Genomic DNA, 23,615 nt, shown 5'->3' with positions numbered 1-23,615 from the left:
ACGCTGCATGTCCTGAGGAAGGGAGGGGGGGGGGGGGGGGGGGGCGCATTGGAGTTCGAAATGGGAAGTACCACTTATTGTGGATGCGTCCATAGGCCCTCATTCCGAGTTGTTCGCTCGCTAGCTGCTTTTAGCAGCCGTGCAAACGCTAAGCCGCCGCCCTCTGGGAGTGTATTTTAGCTTTGCAGAAGTGCGAACGAAAGGATCGCAGCGCTGCTACAAAAAAAGATTGTGCAGCTTCTGAGCAGCTCGAGACCTACTCCTAGCTTGCGATGACTTCAGACTATTTAGTTCCTGTTTTGACGTCACGAACACGCCCTGCGTTCGGCCAGCCACGCCTGCGTTCGGCCAGCCACGCCTGCGTTCGGCCAGCCACGCCTGCGTTCGGCCAGCCACGCCTGCGTTTCCCCAGGCACGCCTGCGTTTCCCCAGGCACGCCTGCGTTTCCCCAGGCACGCCTGCGTTTCCCCAGGCACGCCTGCGTTTCCCCAGGCACGCCTGCGTTTCCATCTGACACGCCTGCGTTTCCATCTGACACGCCTGCGTTTTTCCACACACACCCAGAAAACGGTCAGTTACCTCCCAGAAACACCCACTTCCTGTCAATCACTCTGCGGCCAGCAGTGCGATTGAAAAGTGTCGCTAGACCTTGTGTGAAACTGCATCGGTTGTTGTGAAAGTACGTCGCGCGTGCGCATTGCGCCGCATGCACAGAAGTGCCTTTTTTTGCCTGATCGCTGCGCAGCGACCGAAAACAGCTAGCGAACAACTCGGAATGAGGGCCATAACCAGATTGTCAAAAAAGACTATCCTACCAATCCCGAATGTGTCTACACTGGGAGATGTTTCTCACCGTAAATTGGACGCTGCTCTTAAATCCATCTTTGTGGCTGCGGGAGCATCCCACAGACCTACGCTGGTTAGCGCCTGGATAAATAAGGCTATCGTTGCTTGGGCTGGACAGATAGTTCGATCAGTGGCGGAAGATAATCAGGAGGCGATATCATGACTTGCGGAGCATATTTGTGAATTGACTACTTATCTTTGCCAAGCGGCAAAGGAGGCTAGCAGGATAGCATCCGCATTTCAGCTTCAACGGTTTCGGCCAGAAGGATACTGTTGCTCAGAGATTGGCAGGTGGATTCGCACTCGAAAAAGGCAGTGAAAGCAATCCCTTTTGTTGGGGAGATGTTATTTGATCTAGAATTGGACAAGTGGATCTCACAGGCCACGGCAGGAAAGTACATTTCTGCCTACTTCATATCCTAGGAACACGCCTCCGGTGAGAAGAAACCACTCTGGTCCGACTTTCACTTTGTTTAGGACACAGTCCTTTCGTGCCAGAGATAGAGGTTTTGGAGGACAGGCTCGTGGAAATAGAGGTAGAGGCCGTTTCCAAGCCACAGCCAGTAAACAGGATTCTAAGCCCACTGACGAGACCGTGGCATGACTGTTAACCAGCTTAGCTTGGGTCTCCCAAGGTGGGTGCCAGGTTGATGAGGTTTCAGGAGGCCTGGGCCAAAATCTCCCCAGAAGTCTGGATCAACAATATAATTTCCCAGGGATACAAAATAGAATTTCTAACCTGACCTCACAATCCGTTCTTTACTACAGGCCTACCTCGGTGCCCTCAAAAGGCGTGGGAATTGTACACAGCTATTTAAAACTGCTTCTGACAGGTAATCATACCAGTCCCAATGCCCCAAAGAGGGACAGGCTTTTATTCAAATCTTCTTCTTTTTTTTTTTTTTTTTTAGCACCCAAACCAGATGGCTCAGTCAGACCCATTCTATGTTTAAAGGTGTTAAATCAATTCCTGACTGTGTACAAGTTCAAGATGGAATCTATACAGTCGGTCATTGTGGGTTGGGAGCAAAACGAATTCATGGTGTCAATGGACATAAAGGATGCATACCTACATGTTCCGATTTAGTCGCCACACCAAGCTTATTTAATGTTCGTGGTAGAAAAGAACCACTACCAACTCACTGCTCTACTGTTCGGTCTGTATATGGCCCCGGGGATCTTCACAAAGATCATGACAGTAATGGTGACGAAATTGAGATTATTGGGGGGTAACAATAATACCGTATTTGGACGACCTTCTTATCAAGGCACCTTCCCAGGAACTGTTGATCAGGGATGCTCGGATTACTCACCAGACTCTGATTCAACACGGTTGGATTGTGAACTTCAAAAAAAAATCAAACTTGCAACCAATGCTGAGAATTTAATTCTTGGGTCTCATCATGGATACAATACGTTTGAGGGTGTTCCTTGCAGAAGACTAGATTCGAGATATCATGGCAATGGTACACTAAGTTTTACAAAACCAGACGGTGTCGCTGCATCTTTGTATACAACTTCTAGGGAAGATGGTGGCATCCTTCAAAGCGATCCAATGCAGCAGACTACATTCCAGACCTTATCAACTGTATCTGATTGCGCAGGGAGCAGGCATGCACGTGTTTGTTCACCAAATTCGCTTGTCACCTCAGGCCAGAACCTCGCTGATTTGGTGGTCGATTCACAAGACCTATCAGCGGGCAAACTATTTGGAATTACGGATTGGCTGATTTTGACAACGGGTGCCAGTCTCAGAGGTTGGTGCGCAGTTCTGGGCAACCATCAATTTCAGGGGAAGATGGTCACCGTACGAGAGTGAGTAGTCTACCGATAAATGTGCTGGACCTTCAAGACATCTACAGTGTGCTTCTACAAGCGTTGAGCCTTGTGCGAGATCGGCATGTGAGAGTACAATCGGACAGTGTGATAGCAGCAGCATAAACCGTCGGGGAGGAACAAGAAGCCGCATGGCTTTAAAAGAGGCCACAAGGATTCTGTCCTGGACAGAAAAGCAAAACCTAATTCTGTCGGTGGTTTTCATTGCTGGTGTAGAGAATTGGGAGGCAGATTACCTCAGCCGTCAGGACAGGCATCCGGGAGAATAGAGTCTACATCCCCAAGTCTTCGGGGCAGAAGTGAGACGGTGGGGGTTACCTCAGGTAAATCTAATGGCATCGCAAAACAACCATCAACTTCCGAGATATGTGGCCAGGACGCGGGATCCAGCGGCAAAGGCACTGGACGCGCTGGTGATTAACTGGCCACACGACCTGGTTTACTTATTCCCACAGTTTCCCCTGTTGCCAAAGGTGTTAAAGGTAAAACAGGATGGAGCGTGGGTGATTCTGATAGTGCCGAATTGGCCTCGCAGTAGTTGGTACTAGGATCTGAGGGGTCTTCTGGTGGAAGAACGTTTTGAGGTTGCCGCAGAGGGAGGATCTGTTGTCCCAGGGCCCTTTTCTTCACCCAGATCTGAACCGCCTGCGTTTGATGGCGTGGTTCTTGACACCAGGATACTAAAAGAAAAGGTTATACCGAAGGCGGCTATTCCTACCATGATGGCGGCAAGAAAACCGGTTACTGCGGCACACTTTTATAGGATCTAGAAGAAATAAATGGACTGGTGTCAGACTGAAGGTTGTAACACCAGAGAATTCCGCCTTACCAGATTGATGAGTTTCCTCCAAACTGGTTTGGATGGAGGTTTGAGGTTGGGATCCCTCAAGGTACAGGTAACGGCTCTTTCCATTTTTTTTCCAGCAATGTGTGGCATCCTTGCAGGAGGTACAGACATTTCTACAGGGAGTTTTGCGGCTGCAACCACCATTCTGACCTCCCACAGCTCTGTGGGACCTTAACTTGGTGTTAAACTTCTTGAGATCTGATCTTTTCGAGCCCTTGGAAGGGGCAGATCTTAAATATGTATCTTGGAAGATGGTCTTGCTCCTTGCACTGGCTTCGGTGAGGCGAGTATTGGAATTGGGAGCTTTATTCTGTAAGAGCCCTTTTCTTGTTTACCACGAGGATAGGGCGGAACTTCGTACTAGGGCTGAGTTCTTACCTAAGGTGGTGTCGGGTTTTCATATAAACCAACCAATCGTGGTCCCATCTTTTCAGGTTTCAGAGGGGGAATGTTCCCTACATGTGGTCACGGCATTACAGGTTTACGTACAGGCTACGAATTCCCTTAGGAAGTCAGATGTTTTGTTTCTGCTGTATAACGGACCCAAGAGGAGTTGGCCATGGATGAGGCTCGCCATCAGACAGGCGTATGTCTCCAGTGGTAAGAAAGTTCCATTTAGGGTGGGGGCTCATACCACCAGGTCGGTAGAAGCCTCTAGGGTGGCTGCCAAAGGGGCTACTACTGCCCAACTTGGTAGAGCAGCAACGTGGTCCTCCGTACACACGATCACTGGCTTCTACAAATTTGATACTTTTGCTGCTAAAGAATCCAAGTTTGGCCGTTTGGTTCTGCAGACTTCGGACAGCACTCCCACCCATGGGAGTATCTTCAGGACGTACCCAGCTGTCTAACTCCAGTGTCCCCTAGTGGATGTAAGAGAAAAGAGGATTTTGGTACTTAACGATAAATCTATTTCTCTGAATCCACTCGGAGACACTGGACGCCCACCTTGGTGCTGCCAACCTGCGTGTTCTGTTTAGTATTTGCTCAAACATGTTTGATTTACAGTTTGTTAGTTCTTGGTTGATGGACGTTGTGGTATGGTTGGGTCCTTCCAGAATGGTTTTAATTGTTTCATGTTCCCTCTTCTCTCTGTTAATTTTTCAAACTGGAGGGATGGGGGCCGTGAAGGGGGAGGAGCCATCTGTACAGGTTTTTTTTGTGTTTTTTTATTTTTATTGAATTGTGCTACCTCCAGTCTGCCTACTTCTCACTCCAGTGTCCCCGAGTGGATTCAGAGAAATTGATTTATCGGTAAATACCAAAATACTCTTGTTTCCCTCGTTCTAAATCCTAATTTTACAGAGAACTGCCAACTCAGTCAGTTTGGGGCCCTGCACTGCCGCCACATCATCCATCTATAACTGAGGCCAAGCAAGTGACCCCCTTCTCCCACAGTGGTTAGAGGAGAAATACTTATGCTTGGTTGGCCTTAAGGGGCTCAGGATCTACATAGAGTGCAGAGATCTGATTTCTGCTTCTGGCCGGGTTGAGGTATTTCTGTGATACAGTGTCTGTCAAGTGGTTAAATAACAGAATGTTATATCATTTTATCCAAATTTATTGTGGTGACTGATATCCCAACCATTTCTGCTCTAGGTCTTGGGTTACCATAGTGAAATGTTTTTCATGTCTGATGTTATGCAGTGGTGTTACCTGCAAGATGGAGATGTAGAACAGGGAGGAGCACATACTGTACTTGTTAGATACTGCAAAGTGCTTAAAGTTGGAAAGTAGTACAATAATTGTTAAAACATTCACATGCAGCGTGTCGATCGTCTTAGAATGGCAAAATGTTGACTTTTTCAGAATGTCAACATTTTGGTCAAGCTGCGGGAGAGGTTAGGTTATATGGGATGGGGGTAGGTTTAGGCAGTTAGGGGGAGGGTGTAGGGGTTAGGGACTCGCCAGAATGCTGGAGCAGAAGATATCTGACGCGGAAGGGATGGTCACATGAACTTCTGTACCCGGAAGCTGCTTATAATTATCGACATAACCACCAAAGGTCTATGGGTCGGTATCAGCGATTAGATTCAGATAAAAGGATTAAATTGAATTGTAACAGTCAATTTATTAGCGTGACCTTTGCAAACTTGTCTCCACTATTTTCTGAAAACTTGTGTAAGTCTTGCCCCTGTTTGCTGGTAACATTGAATTCAGCTAGCAATTTTGTCTACAGTATTCCACTGGATGATTCCCCTCAGTTATGGATGTTTGTAAATGTGAAGTGCGCACTTCTTTTCTACTTTACTACAACAACTGAACAAACTGATGTATTTTCTGGAAACTGAATAATGCAGTTTTAATTTGTTTTTTGCAATAGTTCTTTTATATTTAGTTTAGCTGTTTAAGTCAGTGGTTCTCAAACGCGACCCTTAAGGTACCTTAACAGTCCAGGTTTTTAGGGATATCCCTGCTTGTGCTCAGATGGTATAATCCAGTAATGGCTAACCTTGATGCTCCAGCTGTTGTTGAACTACACATCCCAGTATGCCCTGCTACAGTTTTGCTATTTGGCCATGCTAAAACTGATGCAGGGCATGCTGGGATATGTAGTTCAACAACAGCTGGAGTGTCAAGGTTAGCCATCACTGGTATAATCTAACTGACTGAGGTACTGAGTAAGTCACTTGTGCCTAGACATGGATATCCTTAAAACCTGGACTGTTGGGGTGCCTTGAGAACCACGTTTGGAAACCACTGGTGTAAGGAATACTCCTGACATTATGCACTTTACTTCACATCTACTGAGTAACACAGGGCTAGTGATGGGAATATGTTGTTTGATATATCCATCTATGGATATAGGTCTAGATATATAAAACAAATACCCATCATGCCCTGTGTTGCTCACTAGTCAATTCACAAGGAGTACTTATTTAAATCTACCAGTTATGAGACAGTTTATGATTAAATTCAACCTTCCTGTCTCTCTTGCACAGAATTATTCTTATACTTTTGTCACTTCAGGTAATATGTGCATATCTGTGCTTTCCTTCACATTTAGTCTGCAGCCTAGCATAAACGTCTGTTTTATATGTGTTTTGATTCTTTACTTTTAGGGCCAGTTCAACCAGCCCCAATAGCCAGTCGAGTAAAATGAACAGCTTGATTTACCAGAAGCATCAATTTACTTCAAATGCCGCCAATGTTAGAATGGGCCAACCTCCCTTCCCCACGCCGCAGTTCCCTCCTCAGGTAATGGTTCCACAATGCTAGACTATATAATTATAGATTTCTTTTTTCTCCTGTAGTGCTTCAGTTTTGCTCCTCCTTCAATCCTAGCACTATTTTATGTATGGAACTCCATAAAATCGGTTCCTTTTGAACCGGGATGCAGAACAGTTAAATGTTTGCACAATTTGAATAAAAAAAAATAAAAATTCAATCCATGGACACATAATGGATAATATACTTAATGAATTTAATAATGACACACACAGAATTTGTGTGTGTGACACCAGTTTTACAGGAACCCCATATTGCTAGTCTGTGCTGTTGGAAGACCAGGTTTCATCCACTATTCATTTGTTTAAAGAAACTGGTATATTTTCCCTATTCTAATTAGGATATTGACTTATACAGTGTCTGTCAAGTGGATCTCACTAACATAACTTAACAAGGGGACATTCTGCCCATTTTGTGAGGTGATCTCAAAATGGCTGCCATGTCCTGCTGTGATGGTATACATGGAAGATTAAGGTACTTGTCTAGATATTTAAATGAGCAGTGTGTAGAGGAATTGAGCTTTATTCGTCTAAATGGTCTGACGACACGACAAAGTATTCATATTGACACTTGGTCCTTAAATGAAAATTCAGTGAGTAAATCTAGCAAAGTTGGTATATTTCCAAATGGAGTGCATCTTTTCTGTAACAAAAGTTGATTTAATTCAGTAACAAATGGCTAGCTTGCATTTTATGTCCTTTGTAACCATAGGTTATGGCCATCCAACGACTGCAACAAATGCATGTCATTGTTCCAGTTCCTCCTCTACTCAAAAACAAGGGCTTTTATTCCAGCCTGTTCATGGTACCGAAGCTAGGCGGTTTGGCCCAGCCAATCTTGAACCGCAGATCTCTGAATCCATACCTAAGGTTATTCACGTTCAAGATGGAATCCCTCAGAGTGGTGATTTCAGGCCTGAAAGAGGGGGAATTCCTGGTATCCATAGATATCAAAGATGCATACCTTCACATCCCAATATGGCCGCTTCATCAGGCTTACCTCAGGTTTGCACTAAAGGAAAATAACTTCCAGTTCAAGGCCCTACCCTTTGGCCTATCCACTGCCCCACGGGTGTTCACAAAGGTGATGGCGAAGATGATGCCTCAACTCCGCATGAGGGGTGTGAACATCGTTCCATACTTGGACGATCTCCTTATAAAGTCTGTGTCCAAAGCTTGGTTGTTGGAAAGCATCGCTCTGACTACCCGCCTTCTGATGGACTCACAGGTGGATTCTCAATCTGCAGAAATCACACCTGGTGCCATCACAGAGACTGCAGTTCTTGGGGATGATCCTGGACACGGTGTCTCAGAAGGTGTTCCTTCCTATGGACAACGCATTAACAATTAATTTGATGGTGCTCTCAATTCTGAAACCTCCGAAAATCTTGGTGCATCTCTGCATCTGGCTGTTCGGCAAGATGGTAGCCTCATACGAGTCAATCCAGTATGGAAGATTCCATGCCCATCCTTTCCAGGTGGATCTGCTGAACAAATGGTACGGCTCACACCTGCACATGCATCAACAGATAACCCTGTCGCCAAAAGCAAGAATTTCCCTATTATGGTGGCTACAGATCCGCCACCTGGTAGAGGGTCGACACTTCGGTATGCAGGCTTGGGTTCTGTTGACAACGGATGCGAGCCTTCGCGGTTGGGGTGCTGTCAACCAGGGGGCTCAGTTTCAGGGAAGGTGGTCACCTCGAGGCCTCTCTTTCGATAAACATTATGGAACTCAGGGTGATTAACAATGCCCTTCTACAAGCTGCTTCTCTCCAACATCAGGCCATACACGTCCAGTCAGACAACGCCACGGCAGTGGCATACATAAACAAGGAGAAACAAAAAGCAGGCCGCAATGCGAGAGGTGTCCAGGATACTCCTCTGGGCGGAACGCATCGCCAGGGCCATGTCGGCCATCTACATTCCAGGAGTGGACAACTGGGAAGCAGACTTCCTCAGCAGGCACGACCTGCACTCGGGGGAGTGGGGCCTTCACCCGCAGGTGTTTCAGCTGTTGGTACAACGATGGGGCTGCCCGCTGATCGGCATGATGGCTGCTCGAATCAACAAGAAGCTGCGTCGTTACTGCTCCAGGACAGGGGATCCACAGGCTGCAGCAGAGGAATATTTACCAGTTCATCTATCTTTTCCCTCCAATTCCTCTCATTCCCAGAGTCCTCAAGAGATTATAAAGGGAAAATGTTCAGGCAATTTTGATTGCTCCGAATTGGCCTCGATGTGCCTGGTATGCAGACCTTCTGGTCATGTCCCTCGAAGAGCCCTGGCCTTTGCCGCTTCAAAAGGACCACCTTCTGTAAGGTCCGTTCGTCTATCCAGACTTACCGCGGCTACGTTTGATGGCATGGCGGTTGAAAGGGAGATCTTAGCCCAAAAAGGCCTTCCCGCCAAGGTTATCTCAACTAATGGCCAGGCTAGGAAGGTGGTCACATCTAAGCATTACCACCGCATCTGGAAGAATGTCTCCTGGTATGAGAGTCGACAGTACTCCACTACAGATTTTCTCTTACGTCCTAGAGGATGCTGGGGACTCCGTACGGACCATGGGGTATAGACGGGCTCCGCAGGAGACATGGGCACTATAAAGAAACTTTAGAATGGGTGTGCACTGGCTCCTCCCTCTATGCCCCTCCTCCAGACCTCAGGTAGTTCCTGTGCCCAGAGGAGACTGGGTGCATTACAGGGAGCTCTCCTAAGTTTCTCTGAAAAAATAATTTTGTTAGGTTTTTTATTTTCAGGGAGCACTGCTGGCAACAGGCTCCCTGCATCGTGGGACTGAGGAGAGAGAAGCAGACCTACTTAAGTGATAGGCTCTGCTTCTTAGGCTACTGGACACCATTAGCTCCAGAGGGAGTCGGAACGCAGGTCTCCGCTCGCCGTTCGTCCCAGAGCCGTGCCGCCGTCCTCACGGAGCCGGAAGAAAGAAGCCGAGTGAGTATAAGAAGAAAGAAGACTTCAGAGGTGGCAGAAGACTTCAGATCTTCTTTGAGGTAACGCTGCGCGCCATTGCTCCCACACACAACACACACTGCAGGCACGGATGGGTGCAGGGGGGGCGCCCTGGGCAGCAATATTACACCTCTAGGACTGGCTAGTGCATATATAGGCTGCGGAGGCACTATATATTAAAATCCCCCGCCAGTATTACAAAATTGAGCGGGACTGAAGCCCGCCGCTGGGGGGGGGGGGAGCTTGTTCCCACAGCACTAACAGCGCCATTTTCTCCACAGAGCACTGCAGAGAAGCTGGCTCCCCGCACTCTCCCCTGCTGAACATGGTGACACGGGGCAGAAAAAGGGGGGGGGGGGGGCATTTGTAAGGCGCAGTGAGTGTATTATCTCCTATATAATAGCCCTATTCTGTGACCTTGTGATTCATTTGCTAACGCTGGTCGGAGTCACAACAGTGGGCGGAGTTATTCAAATGAGTCACAGAGGATCTGGCCAAATCTACAGGAGACTAGGAGCAGAAGCAGATAGCATGGACATTGGGCATGTCACAGACAGGGCTGCATACCTCCCAGCTTTCTGCAGGAGCTTTCTCCAGGCAGAAGGAGGGAAACACTCGGCGAAAAGGGGGCGTGGCTTCACGGGAGGGTCCCCGTTTTCGTCAGTGAGGGGGCATGCCCAGCGCTCTGTGAGCTGCTGGCATGCCCCCAGGGGCTGATTATGAGTCCGGGGGGCCCAGGGCACTTGAGACAGGGGAGCCCTATCTCATTGCTGTGCCTGCTGGGGGTTGGGGGCGTGGCCTAATCGCGGACCGCGCGGCCACGCCCCCTTATGCAAATTCCGATTATTGTTTTTATTTTTTTTATGGGATTTTGGCCCCTCAGCTAGGGCTAAATCCAGAGGAGGTGGCCGCTCCCCCCTACACACCCGCACAGGGAGAAGAAAGCAGGGAGACTGCTGCCTCCCTGCAACACCACAGACCTGCCAATATGCAGCAGCGTGTGCTGACTGTAGCACAATGCTGCCACTGTTGCTGGCAGGACAGGGGGGAGGGGGGGGGGGGAGCTTCTGAGCTGGGACAGAGCTACTCCAGCCGGGGGGGCCTCTAAAACTGTGGGGCCAACGGTACGTATCCCCCCCCCCCCCTTAATCCGGCTCTGCTGCTGGAACCCCCCCATTAATCCGTACCCCCTGATGCCCCCTCTCCCTCTGTCTCCACTATTCACCGCTGCTCTGCTAAGCAGAACAGCGAGTACAGGAGCTTTCCAACTGCCCCCCCCCCCCCCCCCCCACCGCAGGACACTGCGACCCGCGGGTGGGACAGCGGGACAGACCCCAAAAAATGGGACTGTCCCGCGAAAATCGGGACATTTGGGAGGTATGGGGGTGTGTGAGGGGTATGTCATACAGACAGACGGGCACCGGCTCACTGTGTGCTTGACCCCCCACATCGGCATACTCAGCAGGGTCTCTCTGGTGCGGAGGAGCGTCACTTTCTGACACACTCCACGCTTCTTAGCTGCAGTTTAGTGAGGCACCTGCCGCTGTGCAGGTTCCATACTGCCTCTGTTATCTCCAGCCCCGGCAACCCCACCGCTAGCTGCAGCGCTGCCACCCGCAGTGGAGTGCGCCCAGCTCATTCACACACTTTAGCTGGCGGGTAGCGCTGCAGAAATCCGAGCTGCTTGCAGGCCCTGACCCACTCCTCCCTCCAGCCGCAGCGTCTCCTGGGAGCTAACCAGTCACTCCCAGTCTCCCCTTACCACAGTGCCCGGAAGCCGTGAGGTCCGCGCCACGTGCATGCTATGACCCCCTCCTCCCTCCAGCCGCAGCATCTCCTGGGGGCTAACCAGTCATTTCCAGTCTCACCTTACCACAGTGCCCGGCAGCTGCGCGAGGTCTGCGTGTGTGACTGAGGAGGGGGGGGAGGGATGCGGACTGGCAGAGAAAGCAGGACTCCAGCCTGAGAGAGTCAGCCATGCCAAGTCTCCAGCAGCAGCAGATCCCAACAGGTTGGAATGGAACAGCAGCAGCCAGCAGCAGTGACTCCGGTAAGACACATCTGTCTGTCACCACTGTTTTGTCCCTAATACCAATCTCTCCCGTGCCCTGTGTTCTGTCATGTCCCTGGCCTTGCCCTGCCACCCTTATTCTGGCCCTTTCACCCTTATCCTGGCCCTGTCACCCTTATGCTGGCCCTGTCACCCCTGTGCTTGCCCTGTGAACCCTATACTGGCCCCGTCACCCCTGTCCTGGTCCTGCCGCCCCTATCCTGTCCCTGTCACCCCTATCCTGTCCCTGTCACCCCTGTCCTGGCCCCGTCACCCCTGTCCTGACGCCTGTCCTGGCCCCGTCACCCCTGTCCTGGCCCCGTCACCCCTGTCCTGGCCCCGTCACCCCTGTCCTGGCCCCGTCACCCCTGTCCTGGCCCCGTCACCCCTGTCCTGGCCCCGTCACCCCTGTCCTGGCCCCGTCACCCCTGTCCTGGCCCCGTCACCCCTGTCCTGACCCTGTTACTGCATACCCTCCAACTACCTTTTATGGCATGTACAGTACCCGCAGCGCCTCCAGACCTCTCCCCAATGCACCACACCTCCGCACCTTCCCCTCCACCACATGCGGCACTCCACCCCTCCCCCACATGCTGTGCCTCCAGACCCCCTACACCACCCGTGGCTCCCACTCCTTCACCCCTTCACCACCCACAGCACCTCCAGGCCCCTTCCACCATTCACCCCCCTTATACGTCTCCCCCCACACCTGCCCCCCTCCACCCGCAGCATCTGCAGACACCCTCCTCCATCAGCGGTCCTCACCCACCCCTCCCCCACCAATGGCACCCCTGCACCTGCCCCTCCACCACCTGCAGCACCTCCGGACCTCCTTTCCCATCCGCCGCAACACCCGTACCTGCCCCTACCCTACCCATGGTGCCTGCGGTCCCCTACCCAACCCCCGGCACACCCGTCCCTTCCCATCCCACAGCACCTCCGGAACCCTTCACCCATCCACAACATCCCCACACCTGCCCCTCTCCCACCCGTGGCACCCCTGCCCCTCCCCCACCTGCGGTGCCTCTGGACCCCTCCCCCATCTGCATCCCCCACTCCTCTGCCCCTCCCCCACGCGCAGCACCTCCCGAGCCTTCCCCATCCGGGCCCCACCCCCACTTCTGCCTCCCCTCCACCCGCAGCATCTACAGACACCATCCGCAGTCCCCCCCGCACCCGCTACATTCTGTACATCGTGCCCTGCAGGTGCTGTTCACGCCGTCGCAAGGGGCTGCGCCTCCTTCACCATCGCACGCCCTTTCATTGTGCAATATTTAACCACTAACAAAGGAATGCAGGTAATACTCCATATAATACAAATATTAAACCCCAGAAAGGCATGCAAGGGTTAAGGGGGCGTAGCCCCTTGCGACGGTGTGAAGAGCGCCCGTAGGGCGCGATGAAGCACCTAGTATATAGATAATTATATATAAAAGCTCTATTTATCTGGGAATTTTGTTTCCAGTGTGAGTTGGCGCTGGGTGTGTGCTGGCATTCTCTCTCTCTCTCTCTCTCTCTCTCTCTCTCTCTCTCCTCAAAGGGCCTTATTGGGGAACTGTCTCCATATAAATATATCCCTGTGTGGGGGTGTCGGTACGAGTGTGTCGGCATGTCTGAAGCGGAAGGCTCATCTAAGGAGGAGGTGGAGCAGATGATTGTGGTGTCTCCGTCTGCAACGCTGACACCTGATTGGTTGGACATGTGGAATGTTTTAAATGCAAATGTGACTTTATTACATAAAAGGATGGACAAAGCAGAGTCAAGGGAAAAAGCAGGGAGTCAATCCATGGCTTTAGCTGTGTCACAGGGCCCTTCAGGGTACCAAAAACGTCCTCTTTCCCAAATAGCAGACACGGATTCTGACTCCAGTGTCAACTACGATGATGCAAGGTTACACCCAAGGGTGGCCAAAAGTATTCATTATATGATTATTGCAATAAAAGATGTTTTGCATATCACAGATGACCCCTCTGTCCCTGACACGAGGGTGCACATGTTTAAGGAAAAGAAACCTGAGGTAACCTTTCCCGCATCTCAGGAGCTAAACGAATTTTCTTTATCATCCACTAGGGGTCACTGGAGTACTCTTGGGATATGGACGGGCTTCCGTAGGAACAGCACTGAATATTTAAATTTAGAACACTCCACCCCTCCATATCCCCGAGTACCTCTCAGTGTTTTTTCTGTGCTCAAAGTAGTAACAGCTAATGTGGCTGAGTCCACAATTACTTTGAATTTTTATTTTTATTTTACTATTTTATACATCCCTTTCCCCCTTCCAAAAGGCAGGGTCAGGGATAGTGCAGCTGCTGATAGCAGCAGGGGCGTGTCGGGCCTCTCTGAAAGAGCTCCCTCACAGCCACACAGACACACAGTTCTTGTGTGCACAGGCTGGCCGGCGCTTACTAAGAAGCCCCGTCGGAGCCTCATCACAGACGTTTTCCACAACTAATCAGGTATGTGAGGGGGGAGAACGGGGCGGTTAGCTTCCGCTGCCGCCCCGACGTGTGGGGAAGGCGCTGGTGTCTTTCGTCTGTACGCCGCAGTTGCTCCGGCCGCCGGGGAACATAGCGCCACTGTCCTACACTGCTCCCGCGTCTCTGAAGGGTCCGGCCGCCGCTTCTCCCGCTGCTCCGGCGCTTCTTACAGGGTACCCGTAAGTCTCTCAACGGGTCCGCCCGCCGCTTCTCCCGCGCTTCCGGCCGCCTCTTGAACGCTGCTGCCCGGGTCCCATAGCGCTGACACGCGTTCCCAGGTCCCGGGGTGCCGCTGCCCGGCCCGCACTGCACGCTATGGAGCAGATGCGAGGGGGGGGGGAAAGGACAGCAGCAACAGGCTGTGGATAGTATAGCACATATATAACTATATAATGATGTTCATACTGGCAGGGAGGCTGTTTTATAATGATTACACAGGCTGTTAATAATATCAGATATGAAACTGCACTGTGATCATATGTATTAGCATGGCAGCCATTTTAACCATGTTTCCTGTGTCTTCCTGCTGTGTTTCCAGAACGTTCCAGTACTACATCTCTACTCCACCGGAGGCGCAGGGGTGTTAGAGGGAATTTGGGATCACATTTCATAGTACTGGCCACGTGTACTGCACTTGGCCAGTTTTATATACAGAGACACCTTACTGCTATTTTACTGAGTCGTGCAAGGGTCTGTTGTTTGTGTATTGTATTGTCTGTCGCCATAATGAGTAAGGCACCAGCAAAAACTAAAAAGCATAATTGCAAAGTCTGTAGCAGTGTGTTACCGGATGGATCTACCACATGTACAGTATGTTTTGTGGATTCGGTTCAGAATACCATTTCGGCTCCTGTTTTACAACCAATTTCCTCACCGGACCCTCCGTGGGGTATGTTAGTAAATGTACTGGATAGGTTACAATCAGAATTGACCGCCGCTCGTCAGGAGCGGGAAACGGTAAGATCTGAGTCTAGGGTGAGACCGCCAGAACTACCGGAGGCGTCTCAGCCTGGCGTAAGGTCCAAATCCATTTTGGGTAAACGGGATAAATTTCATATGTCTTATGATTTTCCAGTGTCTGCTATGTTGCATTCAGACGATTCCATGCCAGACCTCACGGAACAAGATGAGGGTGAGGAGGGCGAAGTGGAGTCAGATGGCGAGGATTTTAACAGTTCTGGCATTGATGATCTCATCAGAGCGGTACGTCAGCCTCTGAAGTTTACTGAAACTGAGGAGCCTCTCACAAATGATCAGGTCGTATTTACTAAACGACAAAAAACTCCAATAAGTTTTCCTGTGTCGGAATCTCTTAATCAGATGTTAGTAGAAACACGACAGAATCCAGATAAACGGTTTTCTATACCTCGCAGATTTAAGTCTAGTTACCCGTTTCCAGACTCGGTAACATGTACATGGGAGAATCCACCAATAGTTGATTCTTCAGTGTCAAAGCTTACCAAGGAATTAACCATACCAGTGCCAGCAGCTACTACGCTTAAAGACCCTTCAGATCGCAAGATAGAAACTATGCTAAAATCCATGTATGTAGCAGCAGGTGTGATGCTGAGACCTGGATTGGTTGGCATTTGGGTCACTAAGGCGCTCATAATATGGCTTACAGAACTGAAATCTCTTTTACATGACGAAAATCTGATACTTCTTGTAAATCAAATGATTGAGGCTGTAGAGTATCTCTGTACAGCGTCTACTGACGTCTGTCAGCTCACTTCTCGTATTTCATCGTCGCTAGTTACGGCACGAAGAGCACTCTGGCTGCGTGCTTATCATGCGGAGGCAGAGGTCAAACGAGGTATAGAGGCGTTGCCTTACGATGGCAAGAAGTTGTTTGGTCCTGAATTGGACGCATGGATTGCTGAGGCTACGGGAGGTAAGTCTGTTTTCTTACCATTGCCTCCACCGGTATCAAGAAGAAGGTACGCTGGACCTTCGTTCAAATCCTTTAGACCTCAGCCATTTCGAGGACGTGGCAGAGGATCTGCCACGCCTGCTAGACGTGGTCGCGGACGTGGTTTTCAACAAACCAACACAACTCGCCAAGACGCTAAGGTTACCGACAAGCCAGTGGCATGACGGGCTACCAGCCCATCTCGGTTCTCCGATTGTGGGAGCACGCCTTCAGACGTTCCATTTGGCGTGGTTCCACACATCCGCGGATGGGTGGATCCGCAATTTAGTGTTAAAAGGTTACAAAATAGAGTTAGACTTTCTTCCGCCTCTGCGGTTTTTCAAGACAGGATTGCCTCTGTCGGACGACAAGAGGACGGTTCTGCAAATTGCCATCCAGTCCCTACTGGATTCAGCAGTTTTGATTCCGGTCCCTGTACACCAACAGGGTCAGGGTTATTATTCAAGTCTGTTTGTAGTACCAAAGCCGGATGGCTCAGTCAGACCAATATTGAACTTAAAGGGTCTCAATCAGTACGTAACTTACTACAGATTCAAAATGGAGTCTCTGCGTTCGGTGATTGCGGGCTTAGAGCCAAAGGAATTTGATTGCGCTAGATCTCAAGGATGCGTACTTACACATTCCAATTTGGCAGCCTCATCAGAAATTCTTACGGTTTGCAATACGCCAGAACCATTACCAGTTTCAGGCTCTACCGTTTGGCCTGTCATCAGCGCCTCGGGTATTCACCAAAGTGATGTCTGTGATGATAGCTCATCTCAGATCCCTGGGAGTGACAATAGTTCCGTATTTAGACGATCTGCTCATCAAAGCTCCGTCACAACAGATACTTCTCCAACATGCGCTGCTAACATACGATGTACTGGTTCACCACGGGTGGATTGTCAACTTCAAGAAATCACATCTAATTCCGTCTCAACGCCTTCAATTCCTAGGTATGATTCTAGATACGGTCAATCAAAGAATTTACCTACCACAGCAGAAAGTACAAATTCTACGCCATCTAGTACAATTAGTGCTCAAGCCACGCACAGTGTCGGTACACTTGTGCATTCGCCTCTTAGGCACAATGGTGGCAGCTTTCGAGGCGCTTCAATTCGGAAGATTTCACTCTCGTCCATTTCAACTGAATGTGCTCGCCCAGTGGTCAGGCTCGCATCTGCAGATTCACCACAGGGTGAGGTTGTCACCAAGGGCAAGAGTATCTCTGCTCTGGTGGCTCAAGGAACACAATTTAACCGCAGGAAGACGGTTCGGGGGTTGGAATTGGATAATTCTAACTACGGACGCCAGTCTCAGAGGTTGGGGAGCGGTAATTCAAAATTGTCAGCTCCAGGGTCTCTGGGCGGATCACGAGAAATTGCTGTCTATAAATGTCCTAGAACTCCGCGCAATTTACAATGCGCTACGACAAGCAGTGCATATGCTTCGCTCTCAACCTGTCCAAGTGCAGTCGGACAATGCGACGGCGGTCGCATACATCAACAAACAAGGAGGAACGAGAAGCCGCATGGCAATGCGGGAAGTAGCTCGTATTCTCAATTGGGCGGAATGCCACCAGGTGATATTGTCGGCAGTGTTCATTCCGGGAGTGGACAACTGGGAAGCAGATTATCTCAGTCGTCGGGATTTTCATCCAGGCGAATGGGCATTAAATCCAGAAGTGTTTCACATGTTGGTTCAGAAATGGGGTTATCCTCAGGTGGACTTGATGGCGTCTCGACACAATCACCAAACGTTCCAGTATGTGTCCAGAACAAGAGATCCAAAGGCAGTGGCGGTGGATGCTCTCACTGTCGCGTGGCCGTACAGTCTTGTGTATCTGTTTCCACCATTTCCGTTGCTCCCTCTGGTGCTAAAACGAATCAAAAGGGAGTCGGTCACAGTCATACTAGTGGCGCCTCATTGGCCTCGGAGAGCTTGGTTCTCGGATCTCCGAGGATTACTCGCAGACGATCCTTGGCCGCTCCCGCTACGTCCAGACCTGTTACAACAGGGTCCGTTCCTTTACCCCGATTTAGCGCGGCTGCGTTTGATGGGGTGGCTGTTGAGACCGCCCTCTTAAGAAGAGAGGGCATTCCAGATTCAGTTATACCAACCATGTTACGAGCTAGGAAGCCGGTTACGGCAGCTCATTATTACAGAATATGGCGTGCCTATATAGGTTGGTGTGAAGCTCGGAAATTTCCGACATCATCTTTCAAGTTATGCCGCCTTTTGTTGTTTCTACAAAAAGGGTTAGATGGAGGACTGCGTTTATCTACACTAAAGGTGCAGGTATCTGCTTTGTCAATTTATTTTCAAAGACGATTGGCTCTATTGCCGTCTATACGCACTTTTCTCCAAGGTGTACTCAGAGTACAGCCTCCATTCATTCCACCTACAGCGCCATGGGACTTGAATCTGGTTTTAGAGTTCTTACAGTCTTCATATTTTGAACCCTTACAGCAAGTGGATATAAAGTTTCTCACTTGGAAAACAATTTTTCTCCTAGCCTTAGCTTCGGCAAGGCGTGTTTCGGATTTGGGTGCCTTATGCAAGGCACTGTATTTGGTGTTTCATGATGACAGAGCGGAACTTCGGACGAATCCCGCTTTCTTACCAAAGGTAGTGTCATCTTTTCACATCAATCAACCAATAGTAGTTCCTGTGTTGACAGCACATTCTGGAACTCTGGATGTGGTACGCGCATTACGCATTTATGTATCCCGAACGTCTTCAGTTCGTAAGACGGATACGTTGTTTGTTCTCTATGATGCTGCCAAGATAGGTTGGCCAGCGTCTAAACAAACCTTATCCAGATGGATAAAACTGACCATGCGTCAGGCTTACCTTCATGCTAGGTTACAACCGCCTATGTCAGTAACCGCTCATTCCACACGTTCTGTGGGAACTTCATGGGCAGCTGGTCGTGGGGCTTCTACGACGCAGCTTTGCCGTGCGGCTACATGGTCTTCAGTGCACACGTTTGTGCGCTTTTACAAGTTTGATACGTTTGCGGCATCAGCATCTAGCTTTGGCCGCCTAGTGTTACAAGTGCCAAACAGCTCTCCCGCCCACGGGGGAAGCTTTGGTACGTCCCAAGAGTACTCCAGTGACCCCTAGTGGATGATAAAGAAAATAGGATTTTGGTACTTACCAGGTAAATCCTTTTCTTTGAATCCATAGGGGGCACTGGACGCCCACCCAGAGCAGTTATATGTAATACTCCATTGTCAACATCTCTATAGTTCCTGTTCGGCTCAGTAAAAAACACTGAGAGGTACTCGGGGATATGGAGGGGTGGAGTGTTCTAAATTTAAATATTCAGTGCTGTTCCTACGGAAGCCCGTCCATATCCCAAGAGTACTCCAGTGCCCCCTATGGATTCAAAGAAAAGGATTTACCTGGTAAGTACCAAAATCCTATTATTTGAAAAAGCTTGGGAAACTCCAGATAAAAAATCTGCAGATTCCCAAGAGGATTCTTATGGCGTATCCTTTTCCTGCACGGGACAGGGTACGGTGGGAATCCTCGCCCAGGGTGGACAAGGCTTTAACGCGCTTGTCCAAGAAGGTGGCGCTATTGTCTCCAGACACGGCAGCCCTTAAGGATCCTGCTGATCACAGACGGGAAACTACCTTAAAATCTATTTATACACATACGGGTGCTTTACTCAGGCCGGCAATAGCATCGGCATGGGTATGTAGCGCAGTTGCAGCTTGGACAGATACCTTGTCAGCTGACATTGATACCCTAGATAAGGATACCATTTTATTGACCTTAGGTCACATTAAAGACGCAGTCTTATATATGAGAGACGCTCAGAGAGACGTTGGGCTGCTAGGTTCGAGAGCCAACGCCATGGCGATTTCGGCTAGGCGAGCCCTGTGGACCCGCCAATGGACGGGTGATGCCGACTCAAAGAGGCATATGGAGGTTTTACCTTACAAGGGTGAGGTTTTATTTGGGGAAGGTCTCGCGGACCTGGTTTCCACAGCTACCGCGGGTGAATCTACTTTTTTGCCTTTTGTTCCCCCACAGCAAAAGAAAACTCCACAATATCAGATGCAGTCCTTTCGGTCGCATAAGTCCAGAAGAGGTCGGGGTTCATCCTTCCTCGCCAGAGGTATGGGTAGAGGGAAAAGAACGCCTGCTACGGCTAGTTCCCAGGAGCAGAAGTCCTCCCCGGCTTCCACTAAATCCACCGCATGACGCTGGGGCTCCAATGAGGGAGTCCGCACCGGTGGGGGCACGTCTTCAACTCTTCAGCCAGGTCTGGGTTCTGTCAGACGTGAATCCTTGGGCGCTGGAAATTGTGTCCCAAGGCTACAAACTGGAATTCGAAGAGGTGCCTCCTCGCCGATTTTTCAAGTCGGCCTTGCCAGCTACTCCACCAGAGAGGGAAATAGTGTTAGCTGCAATTCAAAAGCTGTGTCAACAGCAAGTAATTATCAAGGTTCCCCTAGTCAACAGGCGAAAGGGTACTATTCAACACTGTTCGTGTTCCCGAAACCGGATGGCTCGGTCAGACCCATTTTAAATCTAAAATCCCTAAACCTGTACTTGAAAAAATTCAAATTCAAGATGGAATTGCTCCGGGCAGTGATCTGCAGCCTAGTAGGGGGGGATTTTATGGTGTCACTAGACATAAAGGATGCATACCTTCATGTCCCCATATATCCTCCTCATCAGGAGTACCTGAGATTCGCGGTACAGGACTGTCATTACCAGTTTCAGACGTTGCCGTTTGGGTTTTCTACGGCCCAGAGGATTTTCACCAAGGTGATGGTGGAGATGATGCTGCTCATGCGCAGGTAGGGAGTCACAATTATCCCGTACTTGGACGATCTCCTGATAAAAGCGTGATCGAGAGATCAATTGCTGAAAAGCTTGTCGCTCTCCCTGAGAGTGCTACTACAGCACGGTTGGATTCTAAATTTGCCAAAGTCTCAATTGATTCCAACGACTCGTCTATCATTCCTAGGCATGATTCTGGACACGGAACAGAAGAGGGTTTTTCTCCCAATGAAAAAAGCCCAGGACCTCCAGAACATGGTCAGAGACCTGCTAAAACCAAAAAGAGTGTATGTTCATCAATGCACTCGAGTTCTGGGAAAAATGGTGACAGCCTACGAGGCCATCCCCTTCGGCAGGTTCCATGCGAGGACATTTCAGTGGGATCTTCTGGACAAGTGGTCCGGGTCCCATCTACAAATACATCAGAAGATAAGCCTGTCCCCCAGGGCCAGGGTGTCTCTCCTGTGGTGGCTGCAGAGTGCTCACGTTCTAGAGGGTCGCAGGTTCGGCATTCAAGACTGGGTTCTGATAACCACGGACGCGAGCCTCCGAGGATGGGGAGCAGTCACACAAGGAAGGAATTTTCAGGGACTATGGTCCAGCCAGGAGGCTTGTCTACACATCAACGTACTGGAATTGAGGGCCATATACAACGGCCTACGACAAGCGGAGAATCTTCTTCGCGACCTACCGGTTCTGATTCAATCAGACAACGTCACAGCCGTGGTTCATGTAAACCGCCAAGGCGGGACAAGGAGCAGAGTGGCTATGGCGGAAGCCACCAGGATTCTTCGCTGGGCGGAAAATCACGTAAGCGCTCTGTCAGCAGTCTTCATTCCGGGAGTGGACAACTGGGAAGCAGACTTCCTCAGCAGACACGATCTCCATCCAGGAGAGTGGGGACTTCATCAAGAAGTTTTTGCAGAGATAACAAGTCATTGGGGACTTCCTCAAGTAGACATGATGGCGTCACGCCTCACCAAGAAGCTTCGGAGGTACCCTCAGGCAGTAACGGTGGACGCCCTGGTGACACCATGGGTGTTTCAGTCGGTCTATGTGTTCCCTCCTCTTCCTCTCATCTCAAAAATATTGAGAATCATAAGACGAAAAAGAGTGCAGACAATACTCATTGTTCCAGATTGGCCTCGAATGGCCTGGTATTCAGATCTTCAGGAAATGCTCACAGAAGATCCGTGGCCTCTTCCTCTCAGAGAGGACCTGTTGCAGCAGGGGCCCTGCGTGTTCCAAGACTTACCGTGGTTACGTTTGACGGCATGGCGGTTGAACACCGAATCCTAGCTGGGAAAGGTATTCTTGAAGAAGTCATCCCTACGCTGATAAAGGCTAGGAAGGAGGTGACGGCGAAACATTATCACCGTATCTGGAAGAGGTATGTTTCTTGGTGTGAAGCCAAGAATGCTCCTACGGAAGATTTCCATCTGGGCCGTTTTCTCCACTTTCTACAGACAGGAGTGGATATGGGCCTGAAGTTAGGCTCCATTAAGGTACAGATTTCGTCCCTATCTATTTTCTTTCAGAAGGAATTGGCTTCTCTTCCAGAAGTCCAGACTTTTGTAAAGGTAGTGCTGCACATCCAGCCTCCTTTTGTGCCCCCATTGGCACCATGGGACCTTAACGTGGTGTTACGGTTCCTAAACTCTCACTGGTTTGAACCGCTTCAGACGGTTGAATTAAAATTTCTCACTTGGAAGGTGGTCATGTTGTTGGCCTTGGCATCTGCGAGGCGGGTGTCCGAATTGGCGGCCTTGCCTCACAAGAGCCCCTATCTGATTTTCCATATGGATGGAGCGGAGTTGAATTTTTGCCCAAGGTGGTTTCATCATTTCATATGAACCAGCCTATTGTGGTGCCTGTGGCTACGGGTGACTTGGAGGACTCCAAGTCCCTGGATGTAGTCAGGGCCTTAAAAATCTATGTAGCCAGGACGGCTCGGGTTAGGAAAACAAAGGCACTGTTTGTCCTGTATGCAGCCAACAAACTTGGCGCTCCTGCTTCAAAGCAGCTATTGCTCGCTGGATCTGTAACACGATTCAACAGGCGCGTTCTACGGCTGGATTGCCGTTACCAAATTCGATAAAGGGCCATTCCACTAGGAAGGTGGGCTCTTCTTGGGCGGCTGCCCGAGGCGTCTCGGCTTTACAGCTTTGCCGAGCAGCTACCTGGTCGGGTTCAAACACTTTTGCAAAGTTCTATAAGTTTGATACCCTGGCTGATGAGGACCTTGCGTTTGCTCAGTCGGTGCTGCAGAGTCGTCCGCACTCTCCCGCCCGGTCTGGAGCTTTGGTGTAAACCCCATGGTCCTTACGGAGTCCCCAGCATCCTCTAGGACGTAAGCGAAAATAAGATTTTAAACCTACCGGTCAATCTTTTTCTCCTAGTCCGTAGAGGATGCTGGGCGTCCATCCCAGTGCGGACTATTTTCTGCAAGGCTTGTATATAGTTATTGCTTACATAAGGGTTATGTTACAGTTGAAATCAGTCTTTGCCTGATACTGTTTTGTTCATACTGTTAACTGGTTGCGTATATTCCAGGTTATACGGTGTGGATGGTGTGGGCTGGTATAAATCTTGCCCTTGGATTAACAAAAATCGTTTCCTCGTACTGTCCGTCTCCTCTGGGCACAGTTCTCTA

General features: G+C 49.8%; 1 protein-coding gene across 7 annotated transcripts in view; it reads left to right on the top strand.

The window, feature by feature from the left end:
• PRRC2C (proline rich coiled-coil 2C) overlaps window positions 1-23,615 on the top strand; it is a 265,459-nt gene that overhangs the window by 223,307 nt on the left and 18,537 nt on the right. For all 7 annotated transcript variants that reach the window (XM_063940000.1, XM_063939999.1, XM_063939997.1 and 4 more), the window contains exon 33: window positions 6,592-6,727. In XM_063940000.1, coding sequence (XP_063796070.1) covers window positions 6,592-6,727 — 136 coding nt within the window. The remainder of the gene's footprint in view (window positions 1-6,591; window positions 6,728-23,615) is intronic.

This window comes from Pseudophryne corroboree, chromosome 9 (assembly GCF_028390025.1).
Source record: "Pseudophryne corroboree isolate aPseCor3 chromosome 9, aPseCor3.hap2, whole genome shotgun sequence".
Classification (NCBI taxonomy): Eukaryota; Metazoa; Chordata; class Amphibia; order Anura; family Myobatrachidae; genus Pseudophryne; species Pseudophryne corroboree.
Note: the sequence above shows the minus strand (reverse complement) of the source record. Positions and strands in the feature narration are given on the sequence as shown.